Source organism: Anguilla anguilla, chromosome 8 (genome assembly GCF_013347855.1).
Source record: "Anguilla anguilla isolate fAngAng1 chromosome 8, fAngAng1.pri, whole genome shotgun sequence".
Classification (NCBI taxonomy): Eukaryota; Metazoa; Chordata; class Actinopteri; order Anguilliformes; family Anguillidae; genus Anguilla; species Anguilla anguilla.
In genome coordinates, this window is record NC_049208.1 from 20,162,139 (window position 1) to 20,179,445 (window position 17,307).

At 38.6% G+C, this 17,307-nt stretch overlaps 1 protein-coding gene across 6 annotated transcripts; it reads right to left on the reverse strand.

Annotated features, from left to right (window-relative positions):
- Positions 1 to 589: 589 nt before the first annotated feature.
- On the reverse strand, positions 590 to 13,460 carry LOC118233157 (high-affinity choline transporter 1-like). Of its 6 annotated transcripts, none has more exons than XM_035428539.1 (13): positions 13,375 to 13,454; positions 12,429 to 12,511; positions 11,719 to 11,767; positions 11,239 to 11,321; positions 10,530 to 10,578; positions 6,978 to 7,175; positions 6,435 to 6,548; positions 5,880 to 6,035; positions 4,916 to 5,064; positions 4,306 to 4,449; positions 3,212 to 3,365; positions 2,818 to 3,035; positions 590 to 1,356 (listed from the first exon to the last, which is right to left on the reverse strand). In XM_035428539.1, exons 6-13 carry the CDS (start codon positions 7,159 to 7,161, stop codon positions 823 to 825), a joined length of 1,653 nt encoding a protein of 550 aa, XP_035284430.1. In that variant the 5' UTR covers positions 7,162 to 7,175; positions 10,530 to 10,578; positions 11,239 to 11,321; positions 11,719 to 11,767; positions 12,429 to 12,511; positions 13,375 to 13,454; the 3' UTR covers positions 590 to 822. The 6 variants fall into 6 exon arrangements, with proteins under 6 accessions (XP_035284430.1, XP_035284429.1, XP_035284427.1 ...); XM_035428538.1 differs by having other exon boundaries at positions 12,429 to 12,522; XM_035428536.1 differs by lacking the exon at positions 11,239 to 11,321 and having other exon boundaries at positions 12,429 to 12,522; positions 13,375 to 13,460.
- Positions 13,461 to 17,307: the final 3,847 nt, after the last annotated feature.

Sequence of the window (17,307 nt, forward strand, 5' to 3'; positions counted from 1 at the left end):
GTTTAACTGTGGTTCAAAACCCATGCTTGTTTTGACAGTGCAATCAGTTAAACTTAGCACACGGCTGTGTGCTAAACCCCTGAAAGCACTGGTTTAGCTGAATCTGTTCTAAACCGCAGCTAAGCTAGTCACATGCTAACTGACAGAGCAACCTTAGTGTTCTCTAGTTTCTTGTGTTCCCTGCTGTTTATTATGTTTGTTTCCAAGTCCTATACCTCCCGGTTGTTTTGAATTTTTCTTGTAAATAAGAAAAATCTTTAGAGTTTTTTTATACTTCCTGAGTTTCCTGTGTTACTCTGCAATTGGGTCCACTTCTCCACCGCTTGTGTTAAGCAAAGAGCATATTGCAGTGTCTTCAATGAAATCATTTCAATTACCTCAAACAATGAATGAAATTGGTTTTCACTGAGATGTGTTAATACTGAAAAGAAGCAGTTGGGCAGTTGGAGCTGGGTTTCCAGTTGTTGGACTTGTCGAAGTGGTTTTGGCTCAAAAGAATTTATGTTGAACTTCAATTCTAGTTTCTTGTTTTAATGTTTCTGTCATTCATGAATGGCAATGGAAGTTGATGTACATACAGTATTATACTTGATAAATATGAAATCTTATTAAAATGTATTCTAATGGTACTGGATTGAGAACAGAATTTGCATAGAAACAAATAACAACAAACAAAAATGGAAAAACAATGAGCTAAAATGATGAAAAATGTTCCTTTTTTAGAGTTTTTCTAATATGACCTAGCCCATTAAATAATTTAGTGGAATTTTCACTGAAGAGCATCAATAGAATGATGATATGCATTAAAAAAAAACACCTGCTCTAACATTTTGTGTCAAGCAGTTGATCTGAAGCTGTAGGCTGGTTGTTGTCAGTGTAAGCTTTTACTTTATCACAGCCATCAGGTGCATGGTCATCAGTCCCAAGCTGGCTTAAATCCCACCTCTTTGACAGAAGGCCTCTTTCAAACAGCAGAGTTGTCACATAGGAAATCAGAAGAATGGAGCAAAGGGCGATCAGCATTGTCAGACTTCGGTAGGGGAAGTACTGGACATAGACGCCGTCGATTAGCCTGCACCCGGGGAAGTGGATGGCAGGGGGCAGACGGAGCAGAGGTTCCCCGCTCAGCACTCTCAGCACCACTCCCACGATGTAACCGCCTGTAGCACCGTAACCGTTGGAGACAGGGAAGAAGAGAACACAGACAAGCTGGGGCAGAATCACAGTGTACAGCACATCAGTACTGAGGATCCACAATGGCAGCACACTATCCTCTATGAAGGCCATCCCCATGCCTACCAGCCCAACCACTGTCACTGAGATCTTGATCACCCACTGCAGCTCTCTGTCAGAAGCCTGAGGTAGAGAAACACAGGGAAAATGTGGTATTTACTGTCGAATCTTCAATGACATGCAGAGGTCTGATGAGTTATTTCCAAAGCTTTCATCATAAAATAAGGTGGAACATCTTATGACACTTGGAGAGGTGATGCAGGAGCATGGCGGTATGCTTCTCCCACATTTTAGACTACTGTCGCACATCTCTGCTGCACCCTAATATCCAAGAACCCCACTCTTGCTTGAAGACCCGGAGCTCATACAATGTGTGAGCTGAGAACTGTGATGTGATAGATTTCTCCTGCTCTTTTTGGAACATTTCATATAGAAATCGCAATCGTAAGCCACAAACTCATGTCGCAAAGCACGTTTGTGTAGGCAATCAGTAAACTGGCAATCATTCTCATCCCCATGCTTCATTTTGGTTTTCCATTAACTTTTGCATCTCAAGGGGTATCTGACAGGTGGAAAAATTATTCTTGCGGTCAGATTAAATTGGAATTAAATTCTGTGATATAAAAACGTCATTTCAATTAATTTTATTTGAACGGTTTCCCAAGTTGACGTAATATTGCTTATAATTTATAATAACGTTAGGTGTTTTGCTATTTGTAATATTGAAATTAGACCTTCCCACTGTCACATAGAAGCTATCCATCAGTAATGTCACCTGTTACAAAGAAATGGCACAAATCACAGTTGTTCTAAATGTAACTGTCATTTGTGCTCCCAGGGTATTTAACCAAAGCATCTAATACCCTATATCGGCTTCACACTTGTATGTTTTTCAAGTGGTACTCGTTTATACACACAAATGTATTTCCGTTTTTAGTCGGTGCCCTGATGGGAATTCAATTGCATCAAGGATTTTTGGGAGACCGAATAGTGAGTAAAAGTATCACCTGATGCCTATGTTGAAGGAAATCAGCATTTACAATGCGTAAAGCTACCATCATTGTAAGGATGCATCTGGATACAGAGGGTTTCCATACATACTACAGGAAGTACTTTAAATATACATAAAACAAGCCAATTTCATTTTATTAAGTAGTTCAAATATACTTGAAAAATAAATGTTTATGTGCTACATTTTTGTTAGGGGATGCTTGAAGCAAGAATGGTTGGGTCATGCTCCTGTTAGTGATTGACCAAAGATCTCAGTGAAGAAATATGTCATGAAATGCATATTATTCGATCAACTCATTATCTCTATAGTTATCGAAGGGATGGGCAGAAGATCACGGAAGATTTTTATGGAGTCTGTTCAGTCTCCGCACAATCAGAGGAAATGCCATACTTGCTAGAATCAAAACTGGTTGTGCAACAAATCTGTAGTCATCGCACTTTTGTGATTTACCAGTGATGTCTTAGTTCTGACAGATATTGTAATCTGAGTGTGAAAATTCTCGCAAATCTCTTTTGTGAAATGTGCCCTTGCATAGCCAAAGCCTCCCCTACAGACACACATTTCAGACTCACCTGCTTTCTAATTATGGTTTTGTAAATGTTTTTGCTAAATAAGGAAGCAGAGGCCAGGAGACAAGAGTCCATGGATGACATCACTGCGGCTGCTATAGCCCCGATCCCCAAGATGGAGATGTAGTTGGGAGTGAGGTGCTGCAGAGCTATTGGGAGAATATTACCAGCTTCACCACGGTCATAGGGGGATGGCAAACCATAACTGGTCATGTTCCAGTCTGGGAAAAAAAAAAAGGTTATTTATTAATTTAATAACAACCGAAATGCCCCTCCTCTCTACGCATGTGCACAAACACAAACATAATCACAAACACACACAGAAAGAGGATGCAGAATAATCACATATAAAGGAATGTTTGGATAATAAGGTAAGAAGAGAAAGAACAATTTTCACCTGTCGATGCAGCCACTGCCCCGGCAAGTAATGAAGGAATGCCCATGATGAATGAAAAACCTGCTGCAGCAAAACATATGACCTGGGCATCTCTGACCGATGATGCTGACAGAATTCTCTGATGCATGGCTTGATAGGACAGACCTCCAAGACTCTGTGAAGTAAAAACAAATGTTACATGCAAATCAGTGACATCATGCCTAGCACGTACTGCTTTCAGTCTGTGCTGGTGTGATAGTCCTCAAAACAACAAAAAACCTTGTTACTTGGCAAAATTCTGCATGGTGGGCTGGATTGCGGCTGTGTGGGTCTGGAAATGTCTCCCCATAACCCATTCCAAAAAAAACTGACAGGAACCAAAAGCAACTACAGGAATGTGCAAAAGGCAACTCACAAACAGGAACTCACAAGACTGAGCATAAGACTTAAGTACACAGGCAAACTGAACACATAAGCAGCCAGTAAATGCAAACATGTGAAACCCATGAGTCTTAATAATCTGTAAAGTTACATAGAGTATTTTCTCCCCCCCTGCAAGCCAGTAGCAGAAACAGCAAGAGACCTCAGAGCACAGGGTGATTTACCTCTCTTGAGCATCACTGAGGAAAGAAAGGGCATAGGAAATGGAAAACAGGCTAGTATGGTGAGAAGACCTGCTGGAACAGCTTATATGAGAGGATGAAGGTAGGTGTCATATTTAGCTGCAAATGGACTATGTGAAAATGCAGTAGGTCTCTTTAAATGAACAACTTTTGAAAGTATTCACTGAAGTATTTACTGAAGACAGCAAGGTCTTTTTGTTTGTCTCATTCTTGAAGTTTGAAGTTTTAAACAGGAATGTTAGACATCACACCCCAAACAGCCTGGTTTATGAAAAACAGATTTGAGAGCCATGGTTACTGCCCATAGACTAATGATCCCATTTTATGTCTGTAAAAAAAGTTTGGAAGGTTGAGGTAAAATATATGGATGCTTACTGCTATTATTTATCTTTATGCCTTATGGGCAAGTTGTTATGCCACATTGGCTGTGGACTAAAGATCACATGACTCACAGTCCAAGCTACCATGAGGTATACCAGATTCTACACTCACCAAAACCAGGAATTCATCTATCCACAGCCCCAAATCCTCTGGCTCCAGTGTTCCCACCCAAGGAGCTTGAAAAGTCCCATTGAAAGCTGTGAGCGTGATGTCAGTGGATGCAGGATTCACCATCAGGAATGGAACACACATCCACTGTTACACACAAACACAAAAATGGTGTTCCTGCCATGCCTGCATTTTTGTAAATATGCAGTATTTCAGAATATGTTCACCCCCTTGAGCTTTTACACATTTTCTCCTATTTTATATCATAAAGTCTGAAGCCATCTAGATTCTGTTTTCCTTACATTATAGAGTTACTTTTGCAACAAAAAAATAAAACTTTTTTAAATGGTTATTAAAATTCTTACAAGTTGCAAAATATTTTTCAGCATGGAAAGGAGATTAAGACCTAAAAACACACACATTCTCAAATTCTGTATTTTTTAAAACAAAAATACATTGGCATGTTATTTCATTATTTTTAGTATTTAGTTCATCATTGGACGTTTTTAAACCTGGAAGCAGGTCTGTAGAAAAACAATAACAAAAAAATTAATGGACACCTACCTTAACTACTCTCTATTTATTTAATATATTGTGATAGCCCTCAGCTTACCATACTAACAAAGATGAACACCAGCTGTATTATATCAGTGTACGCCACAGAGAACATTCCTCCAAGAAGCGTATAGATTATAGCCACAGCAGCTGAGATGCATATCGAGTAGAAAGACGAGAAATCCAGAATCATGCTTATGGTTCCTCCTGGAACAGAATCATTGTGCATCACAAAATTAGATTCAAAAATCACCACAGTTCAAAAAAAAAAAAAATCATCACAGTTCGAAAATTTGAGCATTTGGCATTAAATTCACATTTTTCTGCCTGTTTCTCAAGCTCTCGAGCTCTCAGAGCATATCATGTGCTGTAGACGGTTTGTTTGTTTCTTATACCAGCCAATAAATAAACAAATAATGCAGTTTATCCAAAATGGGATGATACAGGCACAGACACATTATCTAGGCATACTTCTGAAGAAAAGACTTGCGCAATGAGTTCTGAGATAAAATTTTAAACTACCAAACATCAGTGAACCCCTTCCCAAAGTTACAGAACAAAACAGCATCTCACAATAATTAGATGTATGAATGAGAAAGGACCTCATATACCAAAATATTTCCTCTTCTAAAGCATTGTTCATTTCCATAAAGAATTCATGCTTGACATATAAAACTTTCATAAGACTGGTAGTTTGAGTCATCGTTTATTTATATTCAAATGCCATGTTCATTTTCTATGGCTCAGTCCTATTCCCAGTACATATAATTCAACATTATCAACCTAGTGGGATGTATCCTAGCGGGAATGACTTATTTCACTTAAATCATTTGAGACCTGTCAGCTTTGCATGCTGAGAAATGTGGACATGCAACACAAGCTACAAAGTTAAATAAAGACACAAGCCTCAATAGCAGTGCTTTACCCAAATGCCTTGACAGCATGTCAGCACAATAATTTTACATAAACATGCTTTGATATATCCCACTCACAGGACATTGGAAGCAGTGCAAGAACTTTACCTAAACCCGCCATTATGCATGCTACCCACAGCAAATCACCAATCAGCGCAGGAATCAGGAGAGTACAGGTCAGACCGTCCCCGTATTTCAGCTGAAAGGGATCCATCATAGTTACATACCCCTTTCCCCTCAATGGTTTAGCAAAGAAAAATCCAGCTAAAGGAAAAGAAGGAGAAGGAGAGACAAATGATTTGTACTACTGAAACAAAACAATATTTAAAATTACAATAATAATAATAATAATAACAATAATAATAGCTGTCAGGTGGTAGACAGCGGTGGACAATTCCATAGAAATACAATGGTATCCAATGGGAGGACATTTGTGCAGTGCTTTCAGAAAGTTTTCACCTCAACTGATTATTTCTCATTTTGCTGTCAGTAACTATAAAGTCAAAATGAACGTGAACAAAATAAAAAAATTACATTAAAAATGTAAAGTAGTAGTATTTCACTTTTTAAAAAAATGTAGCCTCACCTCCAAATCTGAACCTACAACCTTTTGGTTGTATTCCCAATTTCATAACTTATCTGTTAACAGAATGCTGTGCCTACCTAATAAAAAATTAAGTGCAAAATCCAGAGGCATTAAAGCCCAAATCAAGCCTTTTGTAGGGTTGTAGACAGCAGCAGATGTTCCAAGGATGTAGGCTCCTCCAACCCAGGTAGCTAAAATACAAACACAGACACTCAAACCTTTTAAACTTTTATTATGCAGCATCCTTCACTTGAATTGTTAATTCTTAACCAATCTGAAAAGCCCAATCACCTTGTTGATAGCACTTTATCTCAGGTCAACACATACTTTTCATAAAGCAATACTTACTCACTGTGTGATACTGAGGCTTTTCCTCCCTGGCATAACTGGCACTCATTTTTAGTCCATAACTTTTTTATATAAAATGTTTGTTCCGCAAATATGTTTTAAGTACTTGTAATGGCTCAGTTTGGAACATACAGTGCATATTTTTCAAAAAATCATAGAGAAAAAAAGTACAACCTAAGTCAGTTTGAACAGTAATGTCTTATAATGCAACATGCTGTTCAGTGTCTTTTACTTTCCATGTCAGGCTTTGCTGAGGGAGTGATCACACTCACCTGTCATTGTGAATATTCCCACAAAGATATTTAGATTTCGCCCAGCGACCAAGGTGACTTCTGTCCCTGTCCCACTGCTATTCTTCTCCAATTGCTTGGACTTTCGGGATGCCCATATTCCAATTGCCAGAATGATCATATAAAACACAGCTACAGCTATCAGCCCTGGGATGTTTACAGCCATCGTCTCCAATGCTACTGAAAAAAAGACCAGAAGAAGTATTTAGAAATCTGCAAATCACATTAGGATGTGTTACTACATGTGATAAATTCCTAAAACAAGAGTACTCCTTGAATAACATTAACAGTCATCTTTTCATACGATGACTGCTTGAAGTCTGTGACCCGTAGCCATCACCAGGTGCTGAGTTTCTTCTCTGGCGATGCTCTGCCAGGCCATATTCAGCTCCTGCTTGTTTTCAGGGCTTTCTCTTCAGCATATGAAGTGCATGTTCAGTTGGATTCAGATCAGGTGAACGACTTGGTCAGTCAATAATTTTCTTGCTTAGAATTGTTTTGCTTTGAAAAACTCATTTGTTGCTTTAGCAGTATGTTTGGGATCATTATCTTGCTGTAGAATGAAGTTCTGTCCAATGAGTTTGGAGGCATTTGGTTGAACTTGAGCAGACAAGTTGCTTCTGCACACTTAAGGATGAATTCTGATGCCGCTATCAGCAGTTACATCATCAGTGAAGACAAGTGAGCCTGTATCTGTAGCAGCCATACATGCAAAAACCATAAGACCCCCACCACCATGTTTCACAGATGGGGGGTTCTTTGGATCATGGGCAGTTTCTTTTGGCCTTCACACTTTGCTTTAACCATCACTCTGATACAAGAGCATCTTGGTCTTTTCCAGAAATCTGCAGCGCTCTTTCAGGTACGTCTTAATGAACTGTAACCTAGCCATCCTATTTTTGCAGTTAACTAGTGGTTTGAATATTGCACTGTTGGCTCTGTAGTTCTGTTCATGCAGTTCATGAAGTCTTCAGGGGACAATAGTCACTGACACAAATTCTTGGGGCTTTTTCTTCAGTATGGTGAGAATTCTTCAGTCATACATTGTAGAGGTCTTCCTTGGCCTACTAGGCCCTTAGCGATTGAAGAGCACAATAGTGCTCTCTTTTTTCTTAAAGGGGAATTCCACTGTAAAATGATCTTTTACCTGTAGAAGAGTAGCTGTCCTCCTGATTAAAATGACTTTTTTACATCAAGGGCTTTGAAAGCTTGCCAGACCTCTGCAGCTGTCACAAAGTAAAAGGATCACTTAATGAGCCTCTATGAGTTGAGGGGTATCGGCAAGGTGAGGATTAAGTAAAATATGTTACATTTTCTGAACCCAGTTTTAATCGTTAACAACCTCATTTGACGTCCGGCACTCTGAATAACAAACAAGTGCATCTGCATTTGATTTCATTTGGTAATTATTATCAAAGACATCAATTATCAATTTAATCACCAAATTGGTTGATAGGCAGAGCAAATCGTTGGATCAATCTTTACCAAAAAAGATTCAACACCAGATTAAAATTAAGAAAATTACGTTAAAACATAGATTCACGTCTAATCTAAAGACGAGGTTAAAAACAATTAACCTTAAAAACAATTAAGAAATGTTATCAACATGGACAGGTTTGCAATCACACAGGGAATGAATGAAAGAGAATACCAAACCACAGCGTGCTCTTAAAGTGATCCAAGGATGTGCCAAGACCAAAATTCAAAAACCAAAAGACAGCAGAATATTCCAAAAGACCAGAGATGAACTGTAGAACGCCAGACCTAGATGCAGGATTCAGATGCACTACTAACTGACTTATATTCAAGTCACGCAACCTGACTGCTAACTTAAAAAAGCTGCATATGTTGAATAGTGAAAATCAGTAGGGGGAGGGGTATGTACACCCCCCCTCTGACAAACACACACACACACGTATACCCACACATTAATTCCTCAAATGGCTACAACCCTCCCAGGCTATGCTGGCCACTTTGAAGCTTCCTATGGCTGAGAATGAATTACATGTCAACATAGGCAGTATTTGAGCAATGAGAATTTGCTCCAGGAGAGTTAAGAACAGACCCAGCTGATATAAAATGTTGATTAAAATGCCCAATGTTATCACCCTTGCACTTAATTTCAGTTGAATTCATTAATGTGTTCAGGGTGACCTGAAGGGGTATTAGAACATGACAACAATTATAACTGTTTTCACAATTTTGTGAGTTACGATTTTCCGAAATGGACTTCAGGTAATATGCTGATTTGGAATTTTTAGGCCAGAGGTTCAGTTACACTGTCTACAGGGTTTGGGCCTGACATTTTCCGGGGATTAGTGATTTCACCGCAGTCTCTGGTCTACTCCACCAGTGTGCTTCTGTATCCATAACATGGATACTGTCTGTGTTCCCCACTTCATCCAAGGACAGTGGAGCTTAGTCAGAAAAGGCCCACAGAGAGCACAGAAAAGCGAGTAAGTCCATTACGCTTGGAAGTTGCAAGTTAATGCTTTTTACAGTCAGAACAGCAGCTCTCTCTGATGTGAGTTTGGCCAACATCAGGTGTATCTCCAAATTGAAATTACCCACCCATAGTGGTTCCTCAAAAATGAGGAAGGGTAGAGGTGTATGTCATTATGTAAACCTAAGGTACGGCCCATGTCTCTGACTGTTTTTTCTTGTTTCTCGTAATGACTTGCTTTAGCACAACTCTGGTACTCATGTTGAAAAACGGCAATAACAAACTCCAAAGATAATTAAAAGCCTAGAATCAAGACTAGATATTGAAAATGGTCTTATACCTGGACTAAGAAAGCAAGGTATAAATGGATTAAAAACACACTTTTATAAAAGCTGAGAATCTGCACTTTAACCACACTTCAACCAATTGTTTGATTACAAATGTAAAATTGTGCAGCCAAATCAAGAAAAAAAATCCCAAATGTTGTGGAGGTCACTGCATATGGTAGGGATGTTCCCAAATCTGTATACAATATTCAGCAATACACAAATGATGTTTTCTGCAAATATTTGTTTCTTCTCAATTTGTCTTTGGAAGCCTACTCCATAGCTACAATAATGACTTTTACAAAGTAGACAAAGAAAAAAAAAAGAAGTTTTATATGCTTTCTTTGCAGCTTTTTACACGTGTGGTAAATAAACATGTCTCAGTGTCATTTGTGGATTACTACTACATCACTTTGCTGTCTGCCATCAAGTGTCCACAAACATACGTTAATACGTCAGCTCTCTTTACAATCATGGAGGATTGACGAAGTCCCTGTTTTAGATGCATTTTTAACATGTTTACAGATTGTGTTTGAGTTTACATTTCAGTGAACTGAAGTTTATATCTCAAATATTGCAATTATGTTAAAAATAAATGTAGGCCCATTTTCAGTGTATTTTAGGTCTACCAAATAGTCATTATTATATAAATATAACATTACATTGAAATTCAGCTTTTCATTTAACAAGCACCTATCATCATTTCAGTTATGAATGGTGAAGTGAAGAGCCAGATCACATGAGAGAAAAGAGAAAAGGAAATACCTTCTGTGGTTATGGACTTCTTGGACTGGACCTTGACAGGCGTGTTGGTCTAGAATAAAGACAGTTTGTGAGCCAAGGTCATATATAAGCTTCTTCCATTTCAAGCATGACTGCCAAATTGGCAAATTTCCCTGTTTTATACAAATGGCTGTGATCCTTCATCACCTACGGGAAAGATGAAACAAGCCTTTGTTCAGTCAACACATGTTAATTTTTTTTAAAAATTAAAAAAAAATCTGAACAGAACACCACTGCAATGCTGACAATTGTCACCACAATTATCAAAACTAGCTGCTGAGGAAATTAATTAAAGTTTATCCAAACTTGAAATAACTTAGCAATTCAATATTTGAAGATTTAAAAAAGTACTAGCCAGGCATAGTTTCTGATCAAATTAGTCCTTGATGGCAAGTATTTGCTGTTATGCAAAAAATGGGTATGCTACCATATAGGATACATGTCAATAATCAGTCTGTCACCTAAGAATATCAAAGATCCAACAAAATGTGACTCTTAAAGGCCAACTATTTTATTAAACAATAATAAATAAAAAAATAGAGCCCATGATCTCTGTCCCTCCGAAATGACATTTTCAGTGAAAGATGTTCATATTTATGTCAAGGCAACCTTAAAGTTCACAATATCACAATGTTACATTGCATAAATTTAACTTGACTATGTTGTGAAATAAATGAATGAAAGAAAATACCAAAAGCTGGTCACAGCTTGTCGCTCCTTGTATATCCCAAAATGCAACAGGTACATGCAGCCAGCCAACAAGTTTGTCAGGTTCTGGGGTATCACTCAAAAGCAGATCAGAAAAATCTGGGAAAAACTTTGCTGTCTGCCATCAAGTGTCCACAAACATACGTTAATACGTCAGGTCTCTTTACAATCTTGGAGGATTGACGAAGTCCCTGTTTTAGATGCATTTTTAACATGTTTACAGATTGTGTTTGAGTTTACATTTCAGTGAACTGAAGTTTATATCTCAAATATTGCAATTATGTTAAGAATAAATGTAGGCCCATTTTCAGTGTATTTTAGGTCTGCCAAATAGTCATTATTATATAAATAAAACATTACTTTGAAATTCAGCTTTTCATTTAACAAGCCCCTATCATCATTTCAGTTATGAATGGTGAAGTGAAGAGCCAGATCACATGAGAGAAAAGAGAAAAGGAAATACCTTCTGTGGTTATGGACTTCTTGGACTGGACCTTGACAGGCGTGTTGGTCTAGAATAGAGACAGTTTGTGAGCCAAGGTCATATATAAGCTTCTTCCATTTCAAGCATGACTGCCAAATTGGCAAATTTCCCTGTTTTATACAAATGGCTGTGATCCTTCATCACCTACGGGAAAGATGAAACAAGCCTTTGTTCAGTCAAAACATGTTAATTTTTTTTTTTTAATTAAAAAAAAATCTGAACAGAACACCACTGCAATGCTGACAATTGTCACCACAATTATCAAAACTAGCTGCTGAAGAAATTAATTAAAGTTTATCCAAACTTGAAATAACTTATCAATTCAATATTTGAAGATTTAAAAAAGTACTAGCCAGGCATAGTTTCTGATCAAATTAGTCCTTGATGGCAAGTATTTGCTGTTATGCAAAAAATGGGTATGCTACCATATAGGATACATGTCAATAATCAGTCTGTCACCTAAGAATATCAAAGATCCAACAAAATGTGACTCTTAAAGGCCAACTATTTTATTAAACAATAATAAATAAATAAATAAAGCCCATGATCTCTGTCCCTCCGAAATGACATTTTCAGTGAAAGATGTTCATATTTATGTCAAGGCAACCTTAAAGTTCACAATATCACAATGTTACATTGCATACATTTAACTTGACTATGTTGTGAAATAAATGAATGAAAGAAAATACCAAAAGCTGGTCACAGCTTGTCGCTCCTTGTATATCCCAAAATGCAACAGGTACATGCAGCCAGCCAATAAGTTTGTCAGGTTCTGGGGTATCACTCAAAAGCAGATCAGAAAAATCAGGGAAAAACTTGGCGGTTTATTATCACACAACAGAGCAGCAGAATCAGCAAAGTCTCGTAAACCACAATACAGGCGATAGTCGAAAATCCAACACAATCCAAAAGATCCAGACAGGCAAAAGCACATAACGGGTACAGAGAACAGGACAGAAAAACAGGCAATAATTCGTAACCAGAAGCAATAGTGAGTGCCAGTGAGAGGAATCAGCAGATTTACCAGGGACCATTGACCAGAGACCCAAGACTGAGATCTAAAAAAGACAGATACGTCCATGCATGCACAACAATTTATGTGTTTGGAAGAAAGGGGAGGGATTTTCCCTTCTCTTCCTGCCCTGTGTATAATTAATGAATGAGTATGGAGGTACCAGTAAAAATCTTTAAATTTTTGATTTGGGTCACTCAATAACAATACATCCTTGAGGTTAAAATAAAACTTACTTGCTGATGAGAATAACAGATACATCAAAACCTTTCTATGTAACCGTTTGAAAGACAAGTGTGGTTATTAATTACATGTTTGGTGTGCTAGTATATTGGGAGACTGGATCAGACAGTAAATGTACCTTGTGACAAGACTAACATTAACAAGATGGGAAAGCACACCCTAAGCCAACCTATGCTGTGAGCCTCCAAGAGGTAAACCTATACAATAATCTTATGGAATGCTAAGGCATAGAAATTTACTGCTAGAATAACCTCCCTGCTCTATAGAAAATATGACATTGGCACCAACATCCCATTGGCCAAAAATAAGCTGAACTGGTCAGGATTGGCGATGAATGCAATGCAATACCCCTGTGTGCCTTTCATAGCATAGAGCATTACCCCCTCTGAGGAACGGCCCTCGACCTTCCCCTGGGACACCGTTGGCGGAGGTCACGGATGAGCTGGGGGTCCAGGATATCAAGGGCCTAGGCCATCTCACTCGATGACTGGCAAGGATGCGGTGGACCATTTAAGTGAGCTGCCCCTCGATGATCGGAGGAGGTGGTGGCTGTTGGGTGGGCAGGGCCAAGGGGCTGGACACTACCGGCTTGAGGCGGTGGGCCTCACTTAGAAGGCAGGGTGGAACTGCATGAACTGCGGCAGGAGGAGTTTGTAGGTAACCGGACTGATGCAGTATGCAGGATTTTGAAGAGTCGATGAACCTGGGAGCCATATTCCAAGACTCCACCTGGCGAGGAAGATAATGGGTGGAGGGCTGTACCTTCTGCCCCGGTTGGTAGAGTGGAACAGGATGATGCTGACAGTTGGCCTGGTGCTGGTGTCTACCTAAAGCCAGATGGAGAGCCACTTGGCCATGCCTCCGAGTTTGGTGGCAGCAGACAAAGGCTCAGGCAGATGGCACCCCTATGGACTGGGGAGTGCATCATATTATAAGACATACACACACACACACACACCTGCAGAGAGACAGTGAGTGGCAGTTTCCCTTAACACTAAATAGGCCAGAGCGACGCCATGGGGCTTTGGGGACTTTAAAATTAAAATTACTCCTACACTGTGAATGCTACATCATCCTTCCACAGTTTTTCTAAATATTTGGACTTAAAATAACTGCGTTTTTTTATTTATTTAATTTTTTTCAAATCAACTCAGTAAAGAATAACAGGCAGTCTGTACCATTTTCCTCACAAAACCCCCCCGGACAATAAACAACAACAGGCGCTTTTACTCAGGTGTGAACATGTCAGTGTCTACTGTCTACGCTATTCAACAATTGAATGACTGGTGCTTTGTTATGAATTTCCCAATAAAGCCTTATCAAAACTAATTTTGCACATATAATCATATGAAATTCATTCTCTGCAATTGTGATGAAGTTAATAAAGCCTTTAGGGTGGGGATGAATAACCACCAAACCACCAAAACTACAAGTTCTCTGTGGAACTGATAAGAGGAGAGTGACAGTGCATAGGCCATGTAAAAGCGCACTCCCAGAAGAAGGGAGGGAGACATGTGCTGCATGACTGAAGAAATTGCTTTTTAAAAATATTGCACTTTGTATTCCTTTTCCATTTTGTGTTTTTATTGCTTTTCTCAGTGTTCCTATAATATGCCTTGATACATTTTCCCTTAACCTATATAACAAAACCGCTATAATTTAAAAATATAAATGTTGACATTGATTCATTTGTCTCCTTTATTTCAAGAAAATCGCTTTGCAATACATGGTTTGGTACTCTTTATAAAAATTGGTTGCTGCTGGTGTATAAATCGATGCAGTAATGCTGGATACGTCTGACGCTGCTGGCCATCGTCGTGGCGGTAGTACGTAGTAAAAAAACGTGGCCTTTCTATGGTTAAAACACTACTGACACAGGCTGTTGGCCAATGACACACCGAGCACTGCCTTATGTGGCTCTAAAATATCTGACCTGCCCCCCAACGAGTGTTTCAAGCAGCTTTTCAGTATAGGAAGGGATGTTGTGTCTCCCCATCACTCCGGGCTGCTCCCAGCTCATGTGCAGGGGCTTGCTTTCACAGCATACAACTTGTTTGAGTTTGAGTAAAGCATAATAGCTGAAGATATATTCCACCCAGGGAAGCTTTTTGATTTTACCTTTAATTACCTAAGCTTATGCAAATCAAACATACAGGCAATGTGGGACTTCAACAAAGAGGGAAAAATAAGTATTAACAAACAAAAAACAACTAAACTTTCTAGCATTGCATTCTGCAGTTTTTTTATTTATTTTTTATTTCAATAGGGGTTAATTGCATACAGTAGTTCATAATGAAGATGAGGAATTCGTTTTTTAACTAAAAAATAATTTTTTCAGTATATAATTGACTTCACTGTCCCTCAAGTAGGGGTGGTGGTGGGGTTCACGCTGTTTGTACTATGCAGTTCAGAGTAAGGGTGAGTAACTAGCAAAAGCAAGTAGCATACTATACAGACCTGGTGTGTGCTTATTATAAATGCATGTGACCAGGTGGCTATTTCTTTTCCATTATTCCTTTGGTAGCGGACTAAACATAATTTTTTACTCAAATACACACACAAAAATGTGATGGGTAACAAGGATATGCTGTCCCTGTTAACAGCTCATCATTAAAATGTATTTCTTCTCCTTTCCCATTAAAATAAGAGCAGTGGTTATTTGACAGCAAGCCACAGTTTGTGTGAATCCTGCGGTCAAAGTGTTAACAGTCAGATATGGATTTGAGTGCTCACATTTTCCACCTGGTGGTGATTGTGTAAAAAGCAAGTAGTTCTTGTGGGGGGGAAGCCAATTTGCCTCTGCCAGGCAGGAAGATCTCTTACGGACAAAAAGAGAAACCCTAAACCATTGTAATCCCCTGCGTCACACAAGCTACAGTATACACATTGTTTTTACCAGTGTTGTTATACTAATGCTATATAAATAGTGAGTGCCATTTTCACACACACACACACATATATATATATATAAAAGTGTAGACTTACCAGGAGGCAGCCAAGTAATTCCTATACGTTCACCCAAGTCTGTGTCTGAGGGATCCTCCTCGCATAGTGTTACCTAAGAAGACCAGATATTGCCAACCATCTCCTGCTATCAAATTGAATGTGTGTGTTTGTGTGTCAAACAAACTAATAAAGCAACCAAGGAGTTTTTTAGGATCAGCAAGTGGACTGTTCTTCACTGGCCAAGTCAATCACCCAACCTGGATTGAATTGAACATGCATTTCACATGCTAAAAAGAAGACTTAAGCCAAAAATCCCCCAAAACACACAGGTGAAGATGGCAGCAGTACATGCCTGGCAGGATATCACCAGGGAAAGTACCCAGCATCTGGTGATGTCTGTGGGTTGCAGACTTCAGCCATTACATGCAAAAGATTTGTAACCAAGTACAAAATATAATGACTTTATTTAAGATTATGTTAATTTGTCAAACTACTTTTGGTCCACAAAACTGGGGGGACTATGTATAAAATGGATTGTAATCCCTACAAGGATCACTGGATATGGATGTAAATACCCTTAAATGAAAACTGTCAGTCTGCCCTTTAACCACATATTCATTGTTTCATTCAGATATTCAAATCTGATGTGCTGTAATAGAGCCAAAACACCAAAATTGTCACAATTCTAACTGACTGCACTGTATGTAAAATGGAACAAAAAGACTTCTTTGGCAAAACAAGTGAGTGAGTCCAAAATTGTGTAACACAGACATGAATTCCATAGTACAAATGCTCATTTCTGACTTTACTGTACCTTGATTATATATATATATATTTGTTCTTTTTGAGAAAACCCATCCAACTTGAAGGCACGCTGCAATCAATCCATAAAAATTCAAAAACTTGCTATTGACGGTAACGGTAACATCATAAATCACAAATTCTGTGATCTTGCAAAAGGGCTTTTATCAAAATTTGTTTTAAATATTGTTTTATTGATTTGTTCTTGTTTTTTTTTTCCTATCTTCAGTAACAATTTTCAGAGTCTTCACTTACTAGGGATGGGCAGGGAATAGCTTTCAAAGCACTGACCACTTCTGAAACAATTGTGTCAATATTGTATGTGTGTAAACATTTGACACCCACCTCTTTACCGCCATCTTGTGGTCATTTGATGAAATTATTTTTGTTCGCCACATTCTAACATAATTCTAGCAGAGGGGAATGCCATGGATTCAAGAGCATTGCCGAAAATGTTTAGACTCATCTGTTGCATGCCATTAAATAAGTGATGTTCACAGTCTTTCATTGTGTTTCTCATGAAATGCTGTGTAATGAGAGTATGCTTATGGCAGGTTTTTGAAATG

Excerpts from the sequence above, each read along its gene's own strand:
- LOC118233157 (XM_035428537.1), bottom strand. The coding sequence starts at position 7,161 with ATGGCTGTAAACATCCCAGGGCTGATAGCTGTAGCTGTGTTTTATATG. Across the intron at positions 6,036-6,434 it reads TGCACTTAATTTTTTATTAG|CTGGATTTTTCTTTGCTAAA; the intron begins GTAGGCACAGCA and ends CTTTTCCTTTAG. Across the intron at positions 4,450-4,915 it reads TGTTCATCTTTGTTAGTATG|TGGATGTGTGTTCCATTCCT; the intron begins GTAAGCTGAGGG and ends TGTGTGTAACAG.